Below are 22,111 nucleotides of genomic sequence, written 5' to 3' on the forward strand. Positions count from 1 at the left end.
CTAAATACTAAAAATAGCGGCGTCGACTAGTTCTTAATTAACTGCATCTGTTGTCGATAGCGGACACATTTAGTAACAGTGTAATTCAACACATCAATGAGTTGACGAAAGCCTACACCATCTTCCCGTCTCATCCTTCCTAGGCAAACTTTGTACTTGGTATTGTTATATCACTAATCCTTTTGATGCTCTATTCAGATGTCAGCTTTTAGAAATATAAATGTTATTGTTTAAGTCTCTGTTTTCCACCAAGTTTTCATATGCCAAAAAAAATTTACTTTTATCTGGAGTCACAAAAAAAAAAAAATTGTGCTAATGCTATGTAATGGAATAACAAGATTGCGGCGTTAGTTGGAACAACAGTGTTAATGGCATCCCGACACTGAACACACATCTTTGAATAGAATTTGTTTAGGAAAATTAGGTGTTGCAGAGTTATTGTTCTTTGTTCTGTGCATGCCCCTAGAATAAGTTATTTGTTGGCATTTACTCCCTCGATCTCTCTCTGTGTTACTTTAGATGGACAACATTTAGCATAATCAAGGAAGTTATTAGTTTGTAAGTCTGGTCTTGATATGTGAACAAAGCAAGGGTCAAACTACGTTTTTTTTGACAGCTGTGACGGGGCCTGCCAATGCAAGAAAGGGTGGCTATCCAAGACGGCAAGACCCAGCGCTTCAGGGTAGCATACTCGAGAAACGTACGCTTCAGGTCCCTCCCACCATTAGGCTCCAGGTCCCTCTCAGCATGTAGCTTTAGTCCAGCACAGCATGTAGCTCCAAACCCCTCCACCCACACCCACAACATGTACGCACCGGGTACCTATAAGCACGTATGCTGCAGCAAGCGTAAAGCCTCTACACGTTGCATCATCGGCGCAGAATGTACGCTCCTGACCCCTCTCTAACCTTCTAGGCCGGCTCTGGCTAAAGTCAGGCACCCATTTAGAACTTGAATTTACGAATGAAAACTTCGTTGCCAACTCACAATCGGCCTTCCCTGGGCAGGTAAACGATTAACCTTTCGACCAACTCGCCCCCCCCCCCACCCACCTCATCTCTTGTGGCTCGTTCTCGACAATGTTGGATATGTTCACATTCAATAGTTCGCCAATGTTTACCTTGCATTGCATTAGTATTCAGATCATGTTTTTTCAACCCACCATCTTTGGTATGTGTGAGCGTGTGTGTGTTTGTGTTTTAGGGCGCAGAAAGGAAGGAATTAGGGCTACTAACTAGTGTGTGTGTGTGTGTTTATGGGAGTTAGCCAATGCATGTTTAAACTAAACCTAGTAAGAAGACTGTACGGACATAGGTAGAGTACAACGACTGGGCCTACATAATTAGGCCAGGATTGGCCTTGTATCTCTTCCTTTTTCTGAGTCATAACACCGGCTGACACAAACCTTATGACTTATAATTTACGGATTACAGGCCCGAATAACAGACCATTATGTCCCTATGCCTCTGTGTCAGAATTGATCATACCCTTTGCCAAAAACGTTTCCGGAAATGTTCAGTTCTCCTTCTTCTCAAGCTATAACGTTGTTTTCTGTTGTTGGTTTTTTCTTTTCTAAGTTTTACTTTTCAAAATTTAACTTTGCAGCTGAATGGGGAAAAGTTAGAAAACAAAAAAGGGGGAGGAAGATTGACGAGGTCGGGGTTCAAATCAATATTATCGTGTAATGAAGGATTTACACACTCAGGGATTTGTGTATATGTGTGTTTGTGTGTATAGGAAAGTGGGGGAATGACCGTTTCAAAACACTCCAATAGCAAACGGATCGTGTTGATTGATTCCCAAGGTCTTTGGATGCTGCACTTACTGTGGTACATTGGTATCCGAGTAGAGACTTACTTTAGTTAAGAAGTTTTGGCATTTCCAAGCTTAAATTTTTCATTTGAAAAAAGTATTTGTACAGGCTATTTCCAAAATCAGATATTTTCTTTTAGGTCCCTTGTTTAATTCAGAGGAAATAGAAATAAATTTTGTATGTTTTAAACATAGATCTAGATAGTCTGAGGTTTCTTTTTTTTTTTTTTTCATGTTTCGTGACGGCACTGTTTCATTATGTCTTAGTTACAACTATATATATACTATACTAGCAGTAAACACCGGCTATGCCCGCTGATTGTTCCCAGGCTTTATATTGTTTATTATGGCCGGAACACCTTCCCCCTTTCTCTCTCTCTCTCTCTCTTTCCGACACATACGCGCAACTCATATTCTGGGGCTCGTTAATTGTTTACAATGTTTACTTTTACTTATCCGGCCCCGCCCGCCCCCGGCCCGCCAACACCACAGACAACCACTTTCACACCTTTCGACCCATTTTTATTACAATGACAACTCTCAACTTTTTAAGCATCCTTCAATGGATCGACTATTGAGCACATTTCAGGCCAGGAGAAAAAAAAATTATCAATCTTCCGAAGGCCCCAATTCAATGCTACATTCCGTGTCCTACTCTACATTTATTTATTTTGGTATTGTGTTCTCTAAATAAAAAGAAACATTAGTTTGGTTTAATTGTTTTTTTAACCCCTTATGAATGTAGAGAAATGACAATAGGTCTAGAATCTAGATATATCTTGTTTATGCTGAACCATAATCTTCAAATACAAAAACAAAATTTAATAAAATACTCTGAAAGACACAAAGATAAAGGCACATTCCTCGTCCCATATACTAGGACAAATTTGTACAAATACTCCTTCTTCCCTAGTGCTATTGCGACAGTTTAAGAGATTTCATGACCCTAGTCAGGTGTATTTTACTAATATATAATAGATAGTATAGAATGAGTATTTTCTCGATAAACTAATCAATGTCAAGGTTGCTAAATTGAACTTCAATGTTGCCAAAAAATACACACACATACACACACACAAAATAAAGTACAAACGGAACAGCTTAAGAAAATGTAATTGTGCTGTGCTTGTAATAGTGTTACAAAACAATTATTATATCCTCTTGTATAACACATCTTATCAACACTGCCTGTAGTTTGAACACCGGATATACCAATAGAAAAAATAAAGCTAGCTATATAGTTTGTTTTCCGGCCGTAGACGAAAATGTAACAGGACTGTGGTCCCAATCAATTTCAAGTTTTTATTTGACTTAGAATTTTTGTTATAAAAATACTGAATCTCTTTTCAGTGTGTTTCAGTGTTTCTTTTAAGAGTTATTCGCTACCAGTTTCACAGATTCCACTATTAAATAAAACTGAATAGCTTAGTCAGTTTTAAAAGGTCAAGATGTTTAAACAAACAAATCCCATACTGTATTCGATTCAGCCAAATAAGGCCGATTAGCAAGTACAACTTTACATCAGCTCCACTCTATAGCTTCAATTCTTCTCGACTATTCGCCTATGAAAGGACGAGCTCCTAAAGACTCCTTCTATGTAATTATCTATTCACTGGTATAACAAAGACATAAGTAGTATTTCCAAAGTCACGTGACGTTCTTATTGTATACAACATCTTCAGATGAATAACTCTAATCGCTTTGTGCTGCTTGGACGGGGGTGATTTCGATTCTGGAACAGAATACTCGACTACATACACAAAGAAGCAAGAGTCGATTCCTTTTCCGTTTTCACCGACACCCAGAATGACTGGAGTCGATAAATTTGTACAACATGAAGTGACTTTAATCCAAAGGAAGAAAGAATGAAAATAAATAAATGTCAAATATTTTTTTTTAATTACAACTATTTTATTCACACTTTGTCTCAGTCATAAATTTGAAACCATCTAGTTTTTGACAACTTCTCATCTTGACGAGCTGAAATCTCGCACATAAACTCGTGGCTGCGTGACAATATTTTATTAGAATTTCAGAAAGACCCCACTTCATTAGTGATTGAATTGATTACAAACTTGTATTCACCGTCAACGTCCTGAGCTAAGAATTATGTTGTTGATTTTTTCTTTTTACTGAGATCAGTTCTATCTCTTTTGTGTTATACACCCCGTACAAAGACGGTTTTTCTTTTTAAATAAATATTTGAACACAAAGTTTTTTTTTTGTATGTGCCAAATTAATTCTTTGTCGCTCTCGTTGACAAAGAAATAACATTAATTCTGGCAATCACATTGGAGATTGTTTTTTTATAAACGACTGGATTTTTTGGTTTGTGAAATATATTGATTTGTATTAACATGTTTTTACTTTTGTAGTGTCGCTTTGTTTTTGATCTCATCTCACTTTACATTTAACTTATGTGTGTTTCTGTACACTATGGGGTTTGACTTATACACTATTGAGTTGACTTATACACTATTGAGTTGACTTATACACTATTGAGTTGACTTATACACTATTGAGTTGACTTATACACTATTGAGTTGACTTATACACTATTGAGTTGACTTATACACTATTGAGTTGACTTATACCCTATGAAGTTGACATATACCATATAGATTTGATGTATACACTTTAGAGTTGCCATATACCATATAGATATGACTTAAACACTATGGAGTTGACTTATACATTATGAAGTTGACATATACCATATAGATTTAATGTTTACACTATAGAGTTGACTTACATCAGCGGTTCTCAACCTTTTAAGCTCGGCGACCCCTTTTTACAATCCCCCATTCTGCCGCGACCCCCCCGCACACACACACCAAACAATAGTAGAATAGACAATAACAATCCATAGGTTGAGAACCCCTGACTTACACACTATAGAGTTGACCTTAACCCTATGGAGCTGACCTATATAAATGTTTATATAATTTTTCGTTTACATCTTTGACGTTCTAACCTGGCCTTGAACCTACATTGTGTTTCATAACCTAGCTATACAATGGAAATGATAATATTGTAGTAAATCTATACTATGTATTCAACAAAGGAACAGTTACAATGCTTTAATAACTATCTAAATAAAGTATTCGAGACACACAACCCAACAGGATGCAAAGTTCTATAAGTCACTTCTTTACAACTTAGCCGAAATCCACAATGTCTCTCATTCCTGTCCTGTTTTTTCCATCCCTCGTGTGGTACAGCGCGCTAGTGCGCATAATATATGTGAGTGCGGGAACAGAGTTACAACAATATCATATATTATTATCATTATCAATATAATAACAATAATATGGGAACCTAGGCGTGGAGATTACTGCGTTAACGGAAATTATCTAAAACAACACAATATACCCCATTGTTATATCAACCGAGGGAATAATAACAACTGACCTCACAGATACCTTCAAGGCCCTTGGCATTCCTAGGAACATTCTCGTTGCCTGTTAGAGGGCGGTACTGCTGCAGACCTGCCACATTACCAGAAAATTCCTCGGTGGAAACTGATAAAGGGACTACGATGAATTTTGTTTCTCTTTAGCGAAACTCGACCCTGGGATGGCCAGAGAATGACTACTCGTTCGTTTCTAACATAATAATTAAAAAAAAAACTGTTTCAAATTCTTTGGATCGAGATTCCTTTAAATAGTGATCTTTGAAAGTAATACTTAAGATGTGGTAGGTCTGCGACAAGTAATGTGAATCTTCAACGGAATGTTCAAGGTCACGAAGATGTCTACTAGAATACTAGGTCATAGGTCACCACACCTTCGGCTGAGATCACAATAGGGAATAGTGTAGTTTTATTTAAACTTCCCAGCAGCTTAATCTCCAAACTCATCTCTTCAAATTGTATTCTTTTGTCACTTTTTTTTAAATGTTGTGGGATAGTGATGCTGCAATGTCAATATATATTGCAGATTTGCATATATTTGTTGATAAAAAAAGATCTGGTCTATTGAAGTCTAGTGTCTGTTAGGTCGACCCCAGTAATGAGTATTTATAGTAAGGAGTAGTATTTCTCAAATGAGACTATGTGTCAAGGCCAGATGTGGGGGAATTAGTTTCTCAACATGGTCGTGACGGCCTAGATAGCCAGATTCTGACAAAGCTTTACATCCTGTCATTGTGCACTCAGTTGTTTCCCCTGTATTTACAAAACATTTGACATCAGTCGGAAACACTTTCAGGATATGCTTTTCATAACTTGTTAGTCCTTAGAACTCTGTCTTGTACAGAGCCGTGACGAAGCCCTCTGTTTATTTGTTTTTGTTTTTTTTTGGGGGGGGGGGGTTTGAGTGTCCAATGTTTAACCACGTTAAAGATGCTAGTTTGTCATCGATCTTGTCAACTTATAACAAAGCCGGAAGTTTTCAGTGAAGTAATTTGTTTGGACCTTTTTGCGAATTCATGGCCTGTGTCATCTAAATCTAAACCAATATTAACATTGGTATTCTTAAGGTTTACATGAATCGGTTCAGTCGTATTTGTTGTTTCCAGAGGCGTGAAGTTTGGATCTTATTTGTACAACTTGTGTCTTACGCAGGTTATAAATGCTTTCTAATCCACTGCCTCCTTTCTGGGCAGGTCAAATCTTTGGATGGAAGTCTTAGGATGCTAACAACGAAATTTGGTTAATAGCTTTCTAGTCAATCTGTCAACGTTATAAAGTCCGGTATCACTCATGTTATGACATCGGAATTATAAAATACTAGGAAGACATAGCACTGCACTGGTGACGTTCATATCAGATCATTTAGTTTTGAGCATTTGTGTTATTCTTTACTTGTACCGTTATTTTATAAGATAAGATAAGAATTAACTCTTCTTCTTATGGTTTGTAGTGGCATTCATGTTAATTCTGGTTAATATATAAGATAAGATAATATAAATTTTATTGATCCAATCAAATGGAATATCAGTTTGACTACAATTGACAACCTCAGCGTTACTACTGTACAATAACAATATAGATGCAAATACGAACATTCACACATGAAACACAAACACACTCACAACCAGCGCTTTATAAATTAGACTTCTATGAACTTCTCGATGACGACAGATGACCTTGTAACACTCTGACTGAAAGTGGGATGAAGGAGTTTTTAAATCTTTCTGTTTTAGTCTTAATGGAAAGGAGACGACCACTTCGTTCAGATCTAATGTAACAGTGATTTAATGGGTGCAGGTTGTCTTTAAGAATAGTGAGTGTTTTGGAAAGGTATCTTTCATGAAAAAGCTCTTTAAGAGATGGTAGCTGTGTTCGAGTGATATACGATGTTTTTTTAATTAGTCTATTTGGTCTAAGTCTTTGTGCCAGTCTATGTGTCTGGTGAGACCTATGTGAGCCCGGAATGTTCGGCTGCACACTGAGCAGGTTATTTCAGTTGAAGCTAATGTCATTGGCCTTGCTTTTCTTCTCTGAAGCTTTTCTTCTGCCCGCGCTGTTCTCTTGTCCTCTGCAATGTGTGCGCCAGTTTTCACAGCGCGACGCCATGATGCTCTGTCATGTGCTTCTGTCTCCCAGGTGGATGGGTTTATGCTGAAGGCTTTCAGAGACGCTTTGAGGGTGTCCCTTAAGCGTTTTCTTTGTCTACCAGTGGGCATCAGGAAACACAGGCAGAGCCATGTACAAAGAAATGACTACGCCTAACAAACTGGACAGTATTAACTTCCTCCCCCGCAAAGAACAATCTACAATCTTCCAACTAAGAACAGGACACTTACCACTATTAAATTACCACCTGAACAAAATAAACTCCACACAACTACCCCTTTGCAGACACTGCGCCCACCCCTTTGAAACCGTAAACCATATCCTCTTTGAATGCCCCTCCCTAATCCACCTTAGGCAGACCCTACTTCCACTACAGCCCAACATAACCACCACCCTGTATGGCAGTGCTGAACAACTGAAGAAAGCACACTTTTTTTCCTTGGCACAGTCTGCAAAAGAGTTCACAGCTCAGCAGCAATAAAGCCGGCTAGAAGAAGAAGAAGTCTACCTTGTGAGCGCTTTCCTTCCCTTAATTGGCCATACAGGAGTCGTTTAAGGATGCGGCATTCTTCCATTCTGCAGATGTGTCCTGCATATTATATTTTATTGACCCGTAGCGTATCTACATTAATTTAATTTGTGGTGCTAGAGTATTTATGTGGAACAGTATTACTGCTTAAATTTTGAATAGTGTATGTATAAAATGGAGACTAGGCTCATTTTAACAGCTGGGACTGCATCAGGATTGTGTGGATATTTATAAAGAGCAGTATACTACTATTATTCGGTGTTTTTAAATGTATTTTTGTTAATGATTTTCGCATTTAAAAAAATACAAATTTTATATACCTAATAAAATAGTTTTTGCATAAATGTTTCTATAAGGCTGGCATCGAGTTATCGATATAGAAACAAAACGGTTCTTATAATCGGTATCGTTCACATTTTCGAATATACTGTCTTGTTTATAATTATAACACGTTCAATAAGTACATCTACAAAAAATGTTTAAATAGCAAACCTAAACAATATCTCTTTTGTGTGCGAGCATAATGTGAAGTCTAGTTTTCAGACGCCATCTCTGAAATGTTTCGATCCAATGAAAGAACTCGTGTCGAGTGTTACGTTCCATTCACAACTTGTTGACTCTAGAGAACATTGGGGAGTCTAGAATGTCTCCCTCGGCTTATACAAGTTAGGGTTATAACACGAATCTCTAGTCACAACCATTGCGTGTAACACAAATGTAGGTTTATTGGACGAAGTAATACAAAGCAAGTTATAAAATAAGAGGTAGTATTGATTCAAATCTGAGCAATACAAGGCGACATCTATCTATCTATCTATCTATCTATCTATCTATCTATCTATCTATCTATCTATCTATCTATCTATCTATCTATCTAATCTTCTCTTTCTCTCTGTCTCTCTCTCTCTCTCTCTCTCTCCATGTGTCCGTATATCTATATTTGTAAATTAACAAAAAATATATAAAAACAAGCAATAGAAAAAAAAAGAATCCTTTTTAAACCCAAAGCTTATCTAAGGGAAAATAACTGCTATTTACTGCCATTTATCTTAAAATTACAGGGTTTAGTCTACTTATACCAAACAAAATTAAATAATTAGTACTAAATGATTAACTAATTGGTAAATTTTTTTTCGTGTATTGTTATCGACTATGAATAATTAGATTACAATTCCATTACCATTGAAGCAATAACATTTCATACTATCTTTGTTGTTGTTTTTAAAAGTATTTTTCTTGTTTATATTTGTATGAGTAATTTGTTAGGGGCATGTAGATTTATATGTAAAATTAGATTTATATGTAAATTAGTTTATTAATAAAGTTAGTTGATAACAGTTGCGGTCATGGGCGTAGCCGGGGGTGGGGGGGGGGGGGGTTCTTGGGGTTCAACCCCCCACTCCCACCCTGAAATGAAATACGGGGGGGGGGGGCTGGGAGCGGAATTTATTCACTGATTTTTAGCTTTGACTTTGTTTATTTTACTGGAGATTTTAATATTAAACCATCACTTGTCCCAGCGCAGCCAAGGGGGAGTTGAAAACCCCCTACCAGGGGATTTAGCGGTTAAATCCCCCTCTTCTATAAAACAAAAAAAAAATGCAAACGACAATCCCCAAATTTCAAGAGCATAGCTAAGGAAGATTTTGATTTTCAAACCCCCTCCGAATTGTTTTTTTAAGATAAAACCTCGCCTTCAATATAAGACTAAAGCTTACATCAGTCACCAGATGCTATGAGCGTAGCCAAGATGGGTTTTGTGTTTAAAACACCTATTCAGCGAGGTTTGAAGCTAAAAGCCACCTCTTCAATATAAAAAAAGCAAATTACAAACTCATAACTCTATGAGCGAATTACAAGAGCGTAGCCAAGAGAGGTTACAAAATTTCTACCAGTCGCTGGGCTCCATTAATAAATAGCAGTAAATAGTCATCTGCCGAAAGACTAAATGATGGCTAAGACGGATTTCATGAGTCATTTATAGAGATCGGGTCTCAATCAAGGAAATGCTATGCCGAACTGGGAGTCGACCACTTGGTAAGGCAGGGTGACAGAGTGTCTCATGAGGTTTGTGGGACATGTTCTCCGACAAAATGAATTACGCATACTATGAGTTGCGATGACATGGAGGCCATTACGAGGAAAGCGGAAAAAGGGACATCCTAGTACAACTTGGCGCCATACTTTCATGGAGGTCCTCAGAGCAGTGGGCTCCAGGCAGGAAGAGGCTTTAGACATTGCCAGTGACAGATTTTTAAGGAGGCAGCTTGCCGCCCAATGCGCCGAAAGGCGCGGGAGGATTTAAGTCCTAAGTACGTAAGAATAGCATATTAGGTTTTTGAACTAAACATTTTAATAGCAAAATAATGCACTGTAGATACCTCATAATATGCATTTTTTTTTTGGCTTTAACTACCTGAAATAATGCTTGTGGCGAGGCTTCGCCCCGAACCCAGCTGCGGATTTCGCTTCCCCAGACCACCTTGTTGTCAAGGGCAGGATGTGTACACTCCAGGAAGAACCTATTCCAGAGTAGAACAAACGTCTTCCGAAAGAATGAAGGGTCAGAATGGAATAAAGATTAATTAAGTACACATACACACATACACACACACACATATATATATATATATATGGCCGGGGGGGGAGAAAAAAAATCCCCTAAACCCCCCACCCCCACCCCCGAAAAAATTCCTGGCTATGCCCATGGTTGCGGTAACAAAGAGTTGAGTTTCTGATATATTTTATTTTTAGTTGAGAGGATTAATGAAATGAAACATCATCATTAGTTGGTTATTTATGAACAACAATAATGCTCGAGTTATTTATTGTATGTGTCGCAGTAAGATCTGTGAAGAGTAATGTCATCAATGTCCTTTATTTCAGCCCTGCCATTTCTCTGGGCATATCCTCAGGGAGCTCCAGGAGATACATGCATGAACATGATGCCAAAACACCGGGGCACTCAAAGCCAGCTGGACGGGTCAGTCTACAGGGTAACGAGCACTACGACTTACATTCCTGGTCAAGTAGTCACAGGTAAATGTATTTGCCGCCTTGATCTTTGCAACCAATCAAATCCATGCTCGGAAACACCACCCTGTTGATATATCAACAACTCAACATGTAATAGCACCGCACTGATATGTATATATACATACGATTAGTAGCAAGTATTTTAAGTAAAACAAAACATATTGAAATAAAGACAAGTAGATTGATACATGGATACGTCACTATCTTGTCCTTGGAAGTAACGTCGATAATTTATAAGATTCGAAATATTAATAGCAAATATATAAATATAAATGTTATATATTTGTGTTCTTTGTAGTTTTTGATGAATATAGTCACCATTTTGAGTCAAATATAGTCAAATAATAATGTAGATTTAATTCAGATGAGTATTTACACTAGATTGTCAGTACATGTGAACGAAGAGGGAGATAACAGGACTACCATCTCCCTGATATTCAAACACAACCCCTGCGAGGCGGGGAATAACCAAAAAGAGAAATACAGTACTAAAAAAAAAAAAAAAAAAAGGGCGTAAGCCCTTAAAAGAGGTTTATAAGCCAAAAAAAAAAATGGATAGCTTGTGGTATTAAAGAACATGTTGAGTCAGAATACACATCGCTTGGGGAATATTTTAAAAATTGAGAACAACATTAGGACTTAGTAAGTTTATGATTTGTAGTTTTATTACCTTTAACATTGACCATCTTTATTTCTACATCGCACACACTCAATCGCTTATACATTGACATAATACATTGATACATATCTTTCATACAGCTGACTAACTTTTGTAACAGTGAGAACATTACTCTCAATAACTAATAGATGATAGATTTAAAAAAAAACATTTTTTACCCCACCCCGAATCTCAACCCCCGAAACAAAATCCTAGTTAAGCAAATGTATAAGTCTACTCAGAGTATAAAAAGTTCTAATGATAAAGTATAAAATGAATGTTTATTTCTTTTTTTAATTCTTTAATCCTGAATACCCAGAGGCGTAGCTAGGGTGGGGGAAGGGGGAGAATTTGAAATTACCCCCGGGCCCCCTAAATTAGTGTTTTTTACATTAAATATTTAATACTATGCAAAATGCAGGGTCCCCCAAAGAGGTCAAGCTCCCCGGGCCCTAACTGATGGTAAAGTCCTAAATTCGCCACTGTGAATACATGCGGGAATACCCGCTGACGTATGTCTTCAACGTCAGACCAAATTTAATTTTCAGTGCGTGTCCTCAGTGATGGATTGTCTAACTTTTATTTAACTCTCAGTTCGCGCCTCGATGCGAGATAATTCACAACTGCAATGATACTAAATGTCTAACACAATTTTATTTTATAATTAGCCAACTTAAATTGTTTTATTATTACATTATTAAACAGTGTCGCATTTTATATTTTAATTCTTATTGCGCGCAATTTTTTAAAAATTCAGTTTTAACAAATTGATAATATTATAAATTAATAATAAACGTTAAAATACAAGAAAAGTATTGATTTTTTCCTCACATTCAAAAAGATGCCGGTACATATAACTGTTTAACTAGAGTTTTCCTTGTGTGGCCAATTAGCTAGTAATGATTTTTTTTTCTCAAATCACTCAAAGTACATAATCTGCCAGATTTCTACGAAAATTATTTGTGCTGTTTTCGAGATCTGCCTCTACCCAGGTTCCACCCATGAATTTGAAATCTGATAAGAGGAATGATAAAAAAAACACAAATCAACTCACAGATGTTAAAAACTTTTAACAAATATCTTTCAACTTAATTAAAATCTATTGATGTCATCATTCAATAGTCACACCTGATTCTCTATGTCAGCCGTGTTTCATACACCACACATGCAGTCAATCCTTAAAAAAAAATATTAGTCAATATACACACACAGACACACCATAACACTTAGTATTGAGGATTTTTAAATGAGTGAATATTTATTACATTATAAGAAATAGTAAATCAAATGTGGATTCGAGATCTGTGGTACAATTTAATATCATGTTGTACTTATACATACAAATTTTGTCTTTTTTATTTCAATTTATGGAAACGTTGAACCCGTGTTCCTGTAAGTATTCAAGTCCTTTTCCATGCCCACACAATGTAAGAACGTACCATAAAGGTCATGTAGGTTGCTTCAAAACAAAGATTGACGTTACGATACGAAACAAATAAATAAGATCGACATCCTATTTTCTTGTAAACATGTTTTCTTTTTTATAGACTTAATCAATTTGTCAATCTTGATGTGTTTTGGTACTCTGTTTAGTAGACACGCCTCAATGATTAGTCCATACTTTGGAATCTTGTTGTTTTTTTTAATGGAAATCTTTGTATGACCCAATTTTCTTTTAGTGACAATGACGAATGCACTCGCGCGAAAGTGCACACACACACACAGATACCTTGTTTTGACAATTAAGCAGCAGACGTAAAGAAATCCTAGGTTGCTGTGTACAGTCAAATACTACTCTTGTAACAACACTAGTACTAAAACTGTTAATTCTTCATCCCTGGCTGAGGAGAGAGTCTCTTGAGAGTCATTGATTATTTCGAGTCTAACCCTAACCCAAGGATGACGAGGATAAAGTCAAGCTATAGAAAACGTTCAAAAAGGTAGAGATGTGATACACAGGATACGACCCGCGGGCCATTTCCATCCCGTGACTGGGCGCTATCCGGCTCCTCGAGCCTCCTTCCCACAGTTCATTACGATCATTGCGATACAACTATACAACAGACACAAATCCACTGGACGTTTAAACAAAGTTTCTATAGACTCACTCGGTCTGCCTGATAGAAGTTTTGTACACTTTTTTTCTCAAACACCCATTCTTGGATCAAGTGGAAACTTTGCATAACTATTTATTTTACCAAACAATACATGAATCATTATTTTTAATTAACCAATTAGTCAATTAATTACTGGTAATTGATTATTTTGTTTGATGCCAAAAAGGAAAATCCATCCTTCAGTATTAAGAAATAAGGCTAAATATGTGGGGTTTTGTCCCTTATATCGGTGATGGTCAAACTTTGGTAGGCAAAAATGTTTAATCTGGCTCGCCACAAGTTTACTAAAAATAATTTAAAATAATATTTTCTCACATAATGTTAAAACTCAAGCTTTAAAATAACTTTTAATACGAATTGAAAAAAAAAAGAATATTAATTAGAATTTGTATGATGCAAGATTTCTTGCTTTGTACACAATTTTGGTGAACGTTAAACATGTCTCAAAGAAGTGACTGTTCATTTGGTGTTTATTGTCTAAATCCTAAATATAAAACAAATCGTCAATGTGTTAGCAATCCTTGCAAATACTATTTGTTCCTGTGGTCTTACTTACAGACAATACAAGAGTTCCTTAATTACATGTAATCTGTAAACTCTAATGCGCTTAACTGCACGAAAGTAATGTGACTTAGTGTAAGCCGCCTTTTCGGGAGAATTTAGAATTTCTATCGAAGGTATGTATTATGTATCAGAATAAAAATTAGCCTGCTCAATATAAAATATTTTAGGATTTGTTATAGTCTCGAATTTTGCATTTTTTTCAAAATCTTCTGTCAAATAAAAAAATTAAATGTTAAGATACTAGGAAAAATCAGTTTGTTGAAATTACATACAATATTTCATGTAACAACTTCTATTTACCAATTATCTAGCTAAAATTGAATTGTCGCATTCCACGAGGATACATTCAATGACTGAAGGAAGACTATCTTAGGAAGTATGAAGATAATTGGAGGCAATTAACAGGCGAAATCCAGTTTTCCAAATTTAAAATGCCATGCTGATAGAATTAGTGCAAAGTTTAAATCTTCATACCTTTGAAAACAGTTTTTGTTTCAGTAAAGATACATAGAAAAACAATGTGATAGGTAAACCTTAGTGAACTCTTAAAAATAAATACGTTTAAATTTGAAGCACTTTATGACGAGTTTATCCAAAACAATTGTATCATGCGTCGCATTAGTTTCATTTTGATATCAATCAATCAAATACGAAATTTCTGTAGTTTTTTAGATAAATATATATATATATAATATGGCCAGCAAAATTGTTTCCATTTAAGTTTTTGGTCCGCTTTTCAAAAAAAAAAAAACGTTTGCCCATCTCTGGACTAGTAGATCTAGACATTAACCAGATTCTTTTCTTGTAGAAAAGTAGGAGGGGGGGGGGGTAGTTATTAAAAGAAACCAATCGCTCTAAACGTTGTCTTTTTTTTTGTTTTAAAGTATTTTTAATGTTTTTCTTGATCCTAGTTAGAAAAATGACTTCGTGAATGCGTCTATTTGTGTGTACAAAGCTATAACTATAAAAGGATATAACAAATTATTTGGTACCGGTACATAAACTGACATTGTGGACACTTTAAAAAGTTAACTCATTGAAACAAATTGATATTTTATGTTTATTTTCCTTCTCTAGAACAAGGGGTATCCGTATTCTTAGGGAAGATCAATACATTTATTAATTAAATACGTAGGCCAACCAAACCATAAGCGTCACAGAAAAAAAAACTTAAAAAAAAATATTCAATAAAGTACGATAGTGTACCAATACTATTATTGTTTTATTTTATTTTTTTAATGTATTTCCATTAATTTAGTAGATTTATTCTCTCTCTCTCTCTCTCTCTGACACACACGCACACAGCCAAACACACACACATATATATATATATATATATATATATATAAATTTAAACTCTACAGTCACCGTGGACTCCCCGAGTGGTGCAGTCTTCAAAGGAGTACAGGTACGTGCACGAATGGCTGAGGGGAATCCTGAGGACATCATAGGAGAGTTCACCAACCTGAGGCCAGTCAACAAGCTCAACTACATCAACTGTCAGGGCAAGAGGCATGTAAGTCTTTCCGTCCAGTCCAGGCTTTAGGAAGAAATTTTCCATAAGGTCTTCTTGAATAATTAGAGGGAGAGGTCACGATGAATAAGGAATGAAGTACCCAAACTTCCCATAATCTAGATTCTAGAACTTCCCTATGTAGCCAGACGGCAGACCCGAGTTATCGTCCCTTGTAACAGAAGTGAGCCGTGTTTCTTTTTAGGGGCTCTCCTTTGAAGAGATCCAGGATAAACTAACCAATGTCAAGGACGCTAAATTGACCTACACTGTTGCCAACTAAATTAAAAAAAAAAAAGAATTGAGCTCTAACTATTCCAATGCGAAGTAGTTGATCTTCGTATAAAATCTCATTTATAGCAGCTAGTTAGTCGTTTGTTTTTTTTAAGAACAGGTTAGAGTCTTTGAATGAAAGTCTTATGCTTCCTTTGTATTGAGATTCTTGTTTGCTAGAAAGGTAAAAGTAAAGAGAATTGGATTCTGCAGTGCTACAAAGTGCAAACAAAAATGATCAAGTACTTTTGAAACAACTTCTCGACACTTCCTTCACTTCCTACACCGGATACAACAATTACAGCAAGCCAAAAAAAAAAAGTCCAAAACTTTAAAATGTATAAATTGTGGAAAGTGACAACTGCGCTGAGTAATTCCACAACCAAAACACTACAGCACTAAATTTAGAAGCCTTGTAATCATACCATACGTTTCGTGTGCGTACGTGAGTCATCTGTCATGGCTCCAGGACATAGGCTAATTACTGCCTATGCTCGACTAGATCTATGGCCAGGTAGTTTATACAAAGACTAACTGGGGTTAAGATACAGAATGTGTTTTAGTTCAACTAAAAAGCCTTCATTTGATAGGTTACAAACAAATATGCGTTATATACTTTATAATACTTTTCCAATATTCAAAAGCATCCCCTACAAAACTGGTTCTCAAACTTTTTTGACCCGTTGACCCCTTTGAATTGTCAAAACGTACACATTGGTTGATACCGGGGACCCCTGAGAGTCGGTAGGGACCTCTTTGGAAACCACTGGCTTAGAAGTACACAAATGTCACGTTCTATATCTCTTAAATTAACATTTAGTTCAATTTTCTGGAGGGTGGGGATATTTTGTGTTTTGTTTTGTGTAAAATGAAAGCTATCGTTATAAAATAAAGTTGAAAGGGGGGTGGTGTGGGGCGTTGCCAGGGAGCGTATTTCCTGTTCTCGTCACGAACAGTGTGTGTGGCGGCCGAGCGGCTGCTGGGAGGGCCGGATTTAGTTATGTGGAGGCAGAGGAGTAGTAAGGGCTAAAAACGGGGCACGATGTCTTGGGCGCTACCCTAAGGGGATAGCGCCACACCCAGAGAGGCGCCTATATTTCTATCTGATGTTCATGGTAAATTGGGGAGGAGGGCGTCAATAAAGCATCTTTTTTTTTTGTAGAGGCCCCTACACTTTTTCGAAAGCTTTAAAAAAAAATTAAAATAAAAATAATAGTAATATCTCTAATTTTGCTATAACAATAAAAGAGCGTCTTTTAATTTTTATTCTTCCTCTTTACAAAATGTTTAATTTTCATATTTTAGTTTAAAAAATGTATATCTTTGAGTTGGTGGGGGGTATGGCCCTGGGTCACTCACTGCCGTAAAATAACTGCATTTATATACATATAAGTGGACACTTCTTACTTAATCACAATAGAGTTTCTAACCGACACTCACCGTAATATGGCTACTTTTGTCTCGAAAGACAATAGTCGCGTAGGGCGATCTGATAGGGCAGCTTACTTTCTCATTGTCTTGTCTGTGGCCGCTTCATTCCTTCTTTTAGTCTCGGCGAGGCTCATACCAGAATACTCAGTCTGTTTCTCTGCTGGTCTTGCGCGGTTTCCTCCTACATACGTTCATTGATGCTTGTTGTCCCCATATCTCGCTTGCAGACATCTCTGTAGGTTAGTCTTCGGCGTCCTTTGGGTTTGACTACGTCCTCAAGCTCAGCACAGAGGATGTGTTTAGGAATTCTCCCAATTGGCATGCGGGTGATATATCCGAGCTAGGGTAGTCTTCTCTGTGTCAGAAGAGCATAGATGCCTCTCATATTGGCCAGTTTCAAAACGTCCTGGTTGGAGACATAATCCTTCCAGGAGATGCACATTATGCGTCGTAGGCAGCATAAGTAAAAGCTGGACACATGTATGTCGACCAAGCCAAGGTAGTCTTCTTTATCCAAAGAGCATAGCTACTGCGTGATGCGGGAAAATAGTCAAGTCGCAACTGGGCTTACGTAGTCATATGAAACACTACACTCATCCTAAATCTTCGGAGTTGAAGACATTGCCATTGTTACTGTGTGACTGTTTGTACTGGCAAGTTTCAAAACTTCCTAATCGGAGTCACAATCCCTCCAAAAAATACACATTTTGAGCCGCAGGCAGGGATTCTGTCATGGTTCCAGGATTTAATTTACGTTCTTTGTGCATGTATGTTGACTATCTCTCGTTACCATAAAGAAGTGTTCTTGCTATACAAGCGTTGAAGGTTAGCATTTTGTTTGCCATGATCAGTTTGGTATTCTCCCAGACACACTTCGAGAGCTTTGCCAATCTTGTTCTGACTGTGGCAACATCACAGGATTATACGAGTGTATGAAGAAAAGCCATTGGACCTCCCATCAGCAAGTGGGCCCGATGAGTCATAAGATGACGTACTCATCAGTGATCACTTGCTATGGGTAGAGCATCATGCAGAACTCTACCAGATCAAAAATGTTACATCCCAAATCGTTTTGTCTAGCTTCCCAACACTTCTAAGAAGCTGCACGCCAGGAGTTACAATAAGCCTCACCACGACTGAAATTCTGGAACATCGCCGTGGTAAGTATAGGAAATCACACTCATAAGAAAATACAGGGATTTCCCTACCTGAGATAAACTATTGCCTGCCACCTACATTTAGACATTGAGGCGACAAAATAATTAGAAAATCTTCCGCGGAAATGGTTGCCAAGATATCGTGGGTAAAAATGCTAAAAAGATATGTTTAAAAAAAAGGCTGAACTGTCAACACTTTGAGACTTTTGTGGAGGACCCTTTCTTGTGAGTGCTCCTTACTTGTTAAGTCCCCGAGGCAGTAGCCCAGCCCTGTTCTGACTTAAATTCGACCCTTGTTGCTGGCACGTACTTTATGGAATTTTGCTGAAATCATGAAGCAGGGTAGGCCTTAGATAATCGAAGGCCCTAGGCGTCTGCCTAGTTTGATTATGCTTTAGGCCGGCCCTGCAAGAAGATACCAATTTCACTGTTTACATTGATGGCTACTCTGCTGCATAACTAAAGCAAATTTAAAATAATTGACGTCTGAAAAATAAAAAAAAACCCTTAAGATTTATCTTAGAATCACGTGTGATAATTATGTGATGTGAATTTAGCTATGTCATTGGACCATCCCTCTTGACGGTCAATAGTCGATCAGACCTCAATAAAAGACACGAGACTCATTAGTGAAATGTTTTATTTTGAAATCCCTTTAGCCATTTTCTATTTATAATATTGGGTTCAAAAAGTGTAACTTTAGAATGCTGGTTCAGTCCAGAAAGAGGAATTGTTAAAAATGAGAAATTAACTCTTTCTAGTATTAATTAGTACTACTAGTAGTCTAGTTAGTACATACTTTTTTTTCGGTAATCTTAAACATATTACACCAGTTCGACTACATCTTAAAATCTTTAAATAGGCATAATTATGCCCTACATTCCACAATATCGATTGACTTTGTTATGAATAATGATCTACATGTTCCCTTTGGTCTGCAAGCCTTTCTCTTCCGCTGTGGGTTTCTAGTCCAGGGCCTCTTGTTCCTCGTATTGTATATCTAGTCCAGACCCATTTGGTTCTTTTCATTTCTTGTTTAATTTGATGTTTGCTAGGCTGTTTCACACACAATTTAGAGATTTTTTTTTCGGACATCTGACACCAACTATAGCATAATCTTTTGATGAACATGTCCGTATTGATATTGTCTGGTTACGTAGAACATTGTGTACATTAAGATGGTTTCTCAGTTGTGCTTCATCATTATGTAAGTGTGTGTGTGTTTTGTTTATTTTACAGAACATGGTCACGCACAACAATACAGACCTGGTGAGTTCAGTCACTGTGGACTGGATACCACCCAATGAAAACGTTGGACCGATTGTATTTGAGTAAGTTGAATAAATGTACAACTTAAGGCTTTTAGACTCGAGTAAACAATTACAAGTTCAATATATCAGCACCCTGGTTAAAACTGAGTTTTAAAACTTTACAATTGTTTTTTTAATAAGAAATAGATGCCAGCTGTATTGTCATACATTTCAGCTGTTTTGTCATACATTGCAGCTGTTTTGTCATACATTCCATCAGATTTGTCATACATTGCAGCTGTTTTGTCATACATTCCAGCTGATTTGTCATAATTCCAACTGATTTGTCATACATTTCATATTTATAATTTGTTGTGCATAATTACCAGAAAAATCCATTTAAATTTAACCAAGCTTGAATTGTTTTTTTGTTTTTTTCTAGAATCTGTCATTGCTTGTTACTATTTGTCTGTTTTTATTTGATTAAAGAACCTGCTATTTCTTGCTACTATTATTTTTGTTCTAGTGTGACGGTCGTTCAAAGTTTTTTCAAATTCTATTTTGGACTGCACTCCGCAGTGGTCAACCCTTCACCAACAGCTGGGTCACTCAGTCCCTGGGCTAAAGTGGTAAGTTCAGATCTCACTTTTTCATTAATGATCTCTCTGCAGAGTCTGCACTAACTCAAGACTGCACTAGTTGCTATACATTGTCTTGTAATTAAAAGGGGAGCAGTTTTATTGTATAGACATTACATTAGAGCGGTGTTCCCAAACATGTTCCACGAACTACTTGAATAATTAATTACTAGGCCACAGTGGCGGACTGGTTGTCAAAATCGACCCAGGCATTCCGGCCCCCACATTACATGCCATATGATGGGCATCAAATTATACATATCCTCGAAATGTAAGTGACCAAATCTGGGTTTACTAACATAATGCATTTCTACACTTGACATTGCATTTTTATAACGTGACAATAAAAATCGTGCTCTAATATAGGCCTAAATTAACACACTGGTGGATCCAGAGGGAGGGTGGGCGGTAGGGGCGATAGTTGTGGGAAGCTTACAGCGCTCCCCCAGACCTCCTAGCTGTGAAAAGAAGGGACAGCAACGAAACTGTTTGTTTTTTCCGAAGGTTGAGAAGCACTGCTTTAATTGTAATATACACCACTTTTTTGTTTGTCTCTGATAGGGTTTAAAATTGGCTAAAAAATCGCCCCCCCCCCCTTAAATGTTCTGGATTCCCTAGTGTTTAACATAATCATGTACTTGATATTCACATACAAGGCTTCTCAGCCTACACTTTAATACAGCAGTTCTCAACCTTTTAAACTCGGCGACCCCTTTTTTACAATCCCCCACTCTGCAGCGACCCCCACCCACACGCACACACACAGCAATAGAAGAATAGACAATAACAATCCATATTTTCGATGGTCTTAGGCGACCCCTGGCAAATCGTCAATCGACACCCAAGGGGGCTCGTGAACCACAGATTGAGAACCCCTGCTTTAATATGCAGTGACTTTGTTCACAATCTCCTTGCGTACAAGACTGAATAATTACAAGATAAAAAAAAATTCCCCTTTCAGACGTTGTGGTCTATAGGGCAGCAGATGATGTAAAGGTCATCTGTTTCTGTGGCCTACGGTTTGTCATAAGGCCAGCACAACGACCAATCGCCTTTACTTTCCCTAACTAAGTCAGGTACCCATTAGAGTTGGTTGGACTCAGAAGTGCCCAAATATCCCGAAATTAAAAATCCAAGTCTTCACCAGAATTCAAACCCAGGACTATTGTTCAGAAGCCAAGCGCATCCATGAGGAGGTGGGTGGTAGGGTGGCCACTCAGCCACCGCGGCTCCAGTCTTCACTAGGATTCAAACCCGGGATCACATTTCAGAAGCCAAGCGCTTTACCGCTCAGCCACCGCTCCTCCTATTACAAGATACACCCCAGATAATAAATTTTAGATCTTTAAAATTCTGTACCTATAACAGAAACTAACGCATCATCAGCACGCTCACCTCGGGCTCGGTTTCTCTCCTAGCCACTTTTTCAAACATATGGAATTTTTTGATTGATTCATGTCTTGTCAGGTTTAATTAATAATTGTGTAAAGTTTTAATTTGATCAGAGAAAGGGAAATGGGTGAAAAAACATGTTCAAACTTTTTACCAGACAGATAGACAGAATGAGCTTTGTAAAAACACATGTTCCAAATTTACATTTTTTATGACACATAAC

General features: G+C 37.2%; 1 protein-coding gene across 1 annotated transcript in view; it reads left to right on the forward strand.

Moving 5' to 3' along the window:
* LOC106056143 (putative ferric-chelate reductase 1 homolog) overlaps window positions 1-22,111 on the forward strand; it is a 58,553-nt gene that overhangs the window by 8,214 nt on the left and 28,228 nt on the right. The window contains exons 2-5 of the mRNA XM_056006622.1: window positions 10,746-10,898; window positions 15,599-15,750; window positions 19,848-19,939; window positions 20,385-20,487. Coding sequence (XP_055862597.1) covers window positions 10,746-10,898; window positions 15,599-15,750; window positions 19,848-19,939; window positions 20,385-20,487 — 500 coding nt within the window. The remainder of the gene's footprint in view (window positions 1-10,745; window positions 10,899-15,598; window positions 15,751-19,847; window positions 19,940-20,384; window positions 20,488-22,111) is intronic.

The sequence above is a fragment of the Biomphalaria glabrata genome, chromosome 12 (assembly GCF_947242115.1).
Source record: "Biomphalaria glabrata chromosome 12, xgBioGlab47.1, whole genome shotgun sequence".
Lineage (NCBI taxonomy): Eukaryota > Metazoa > Mollusca > Gastropoda > Planorbidae > Biomphalaria > Biomphalaria glabrata.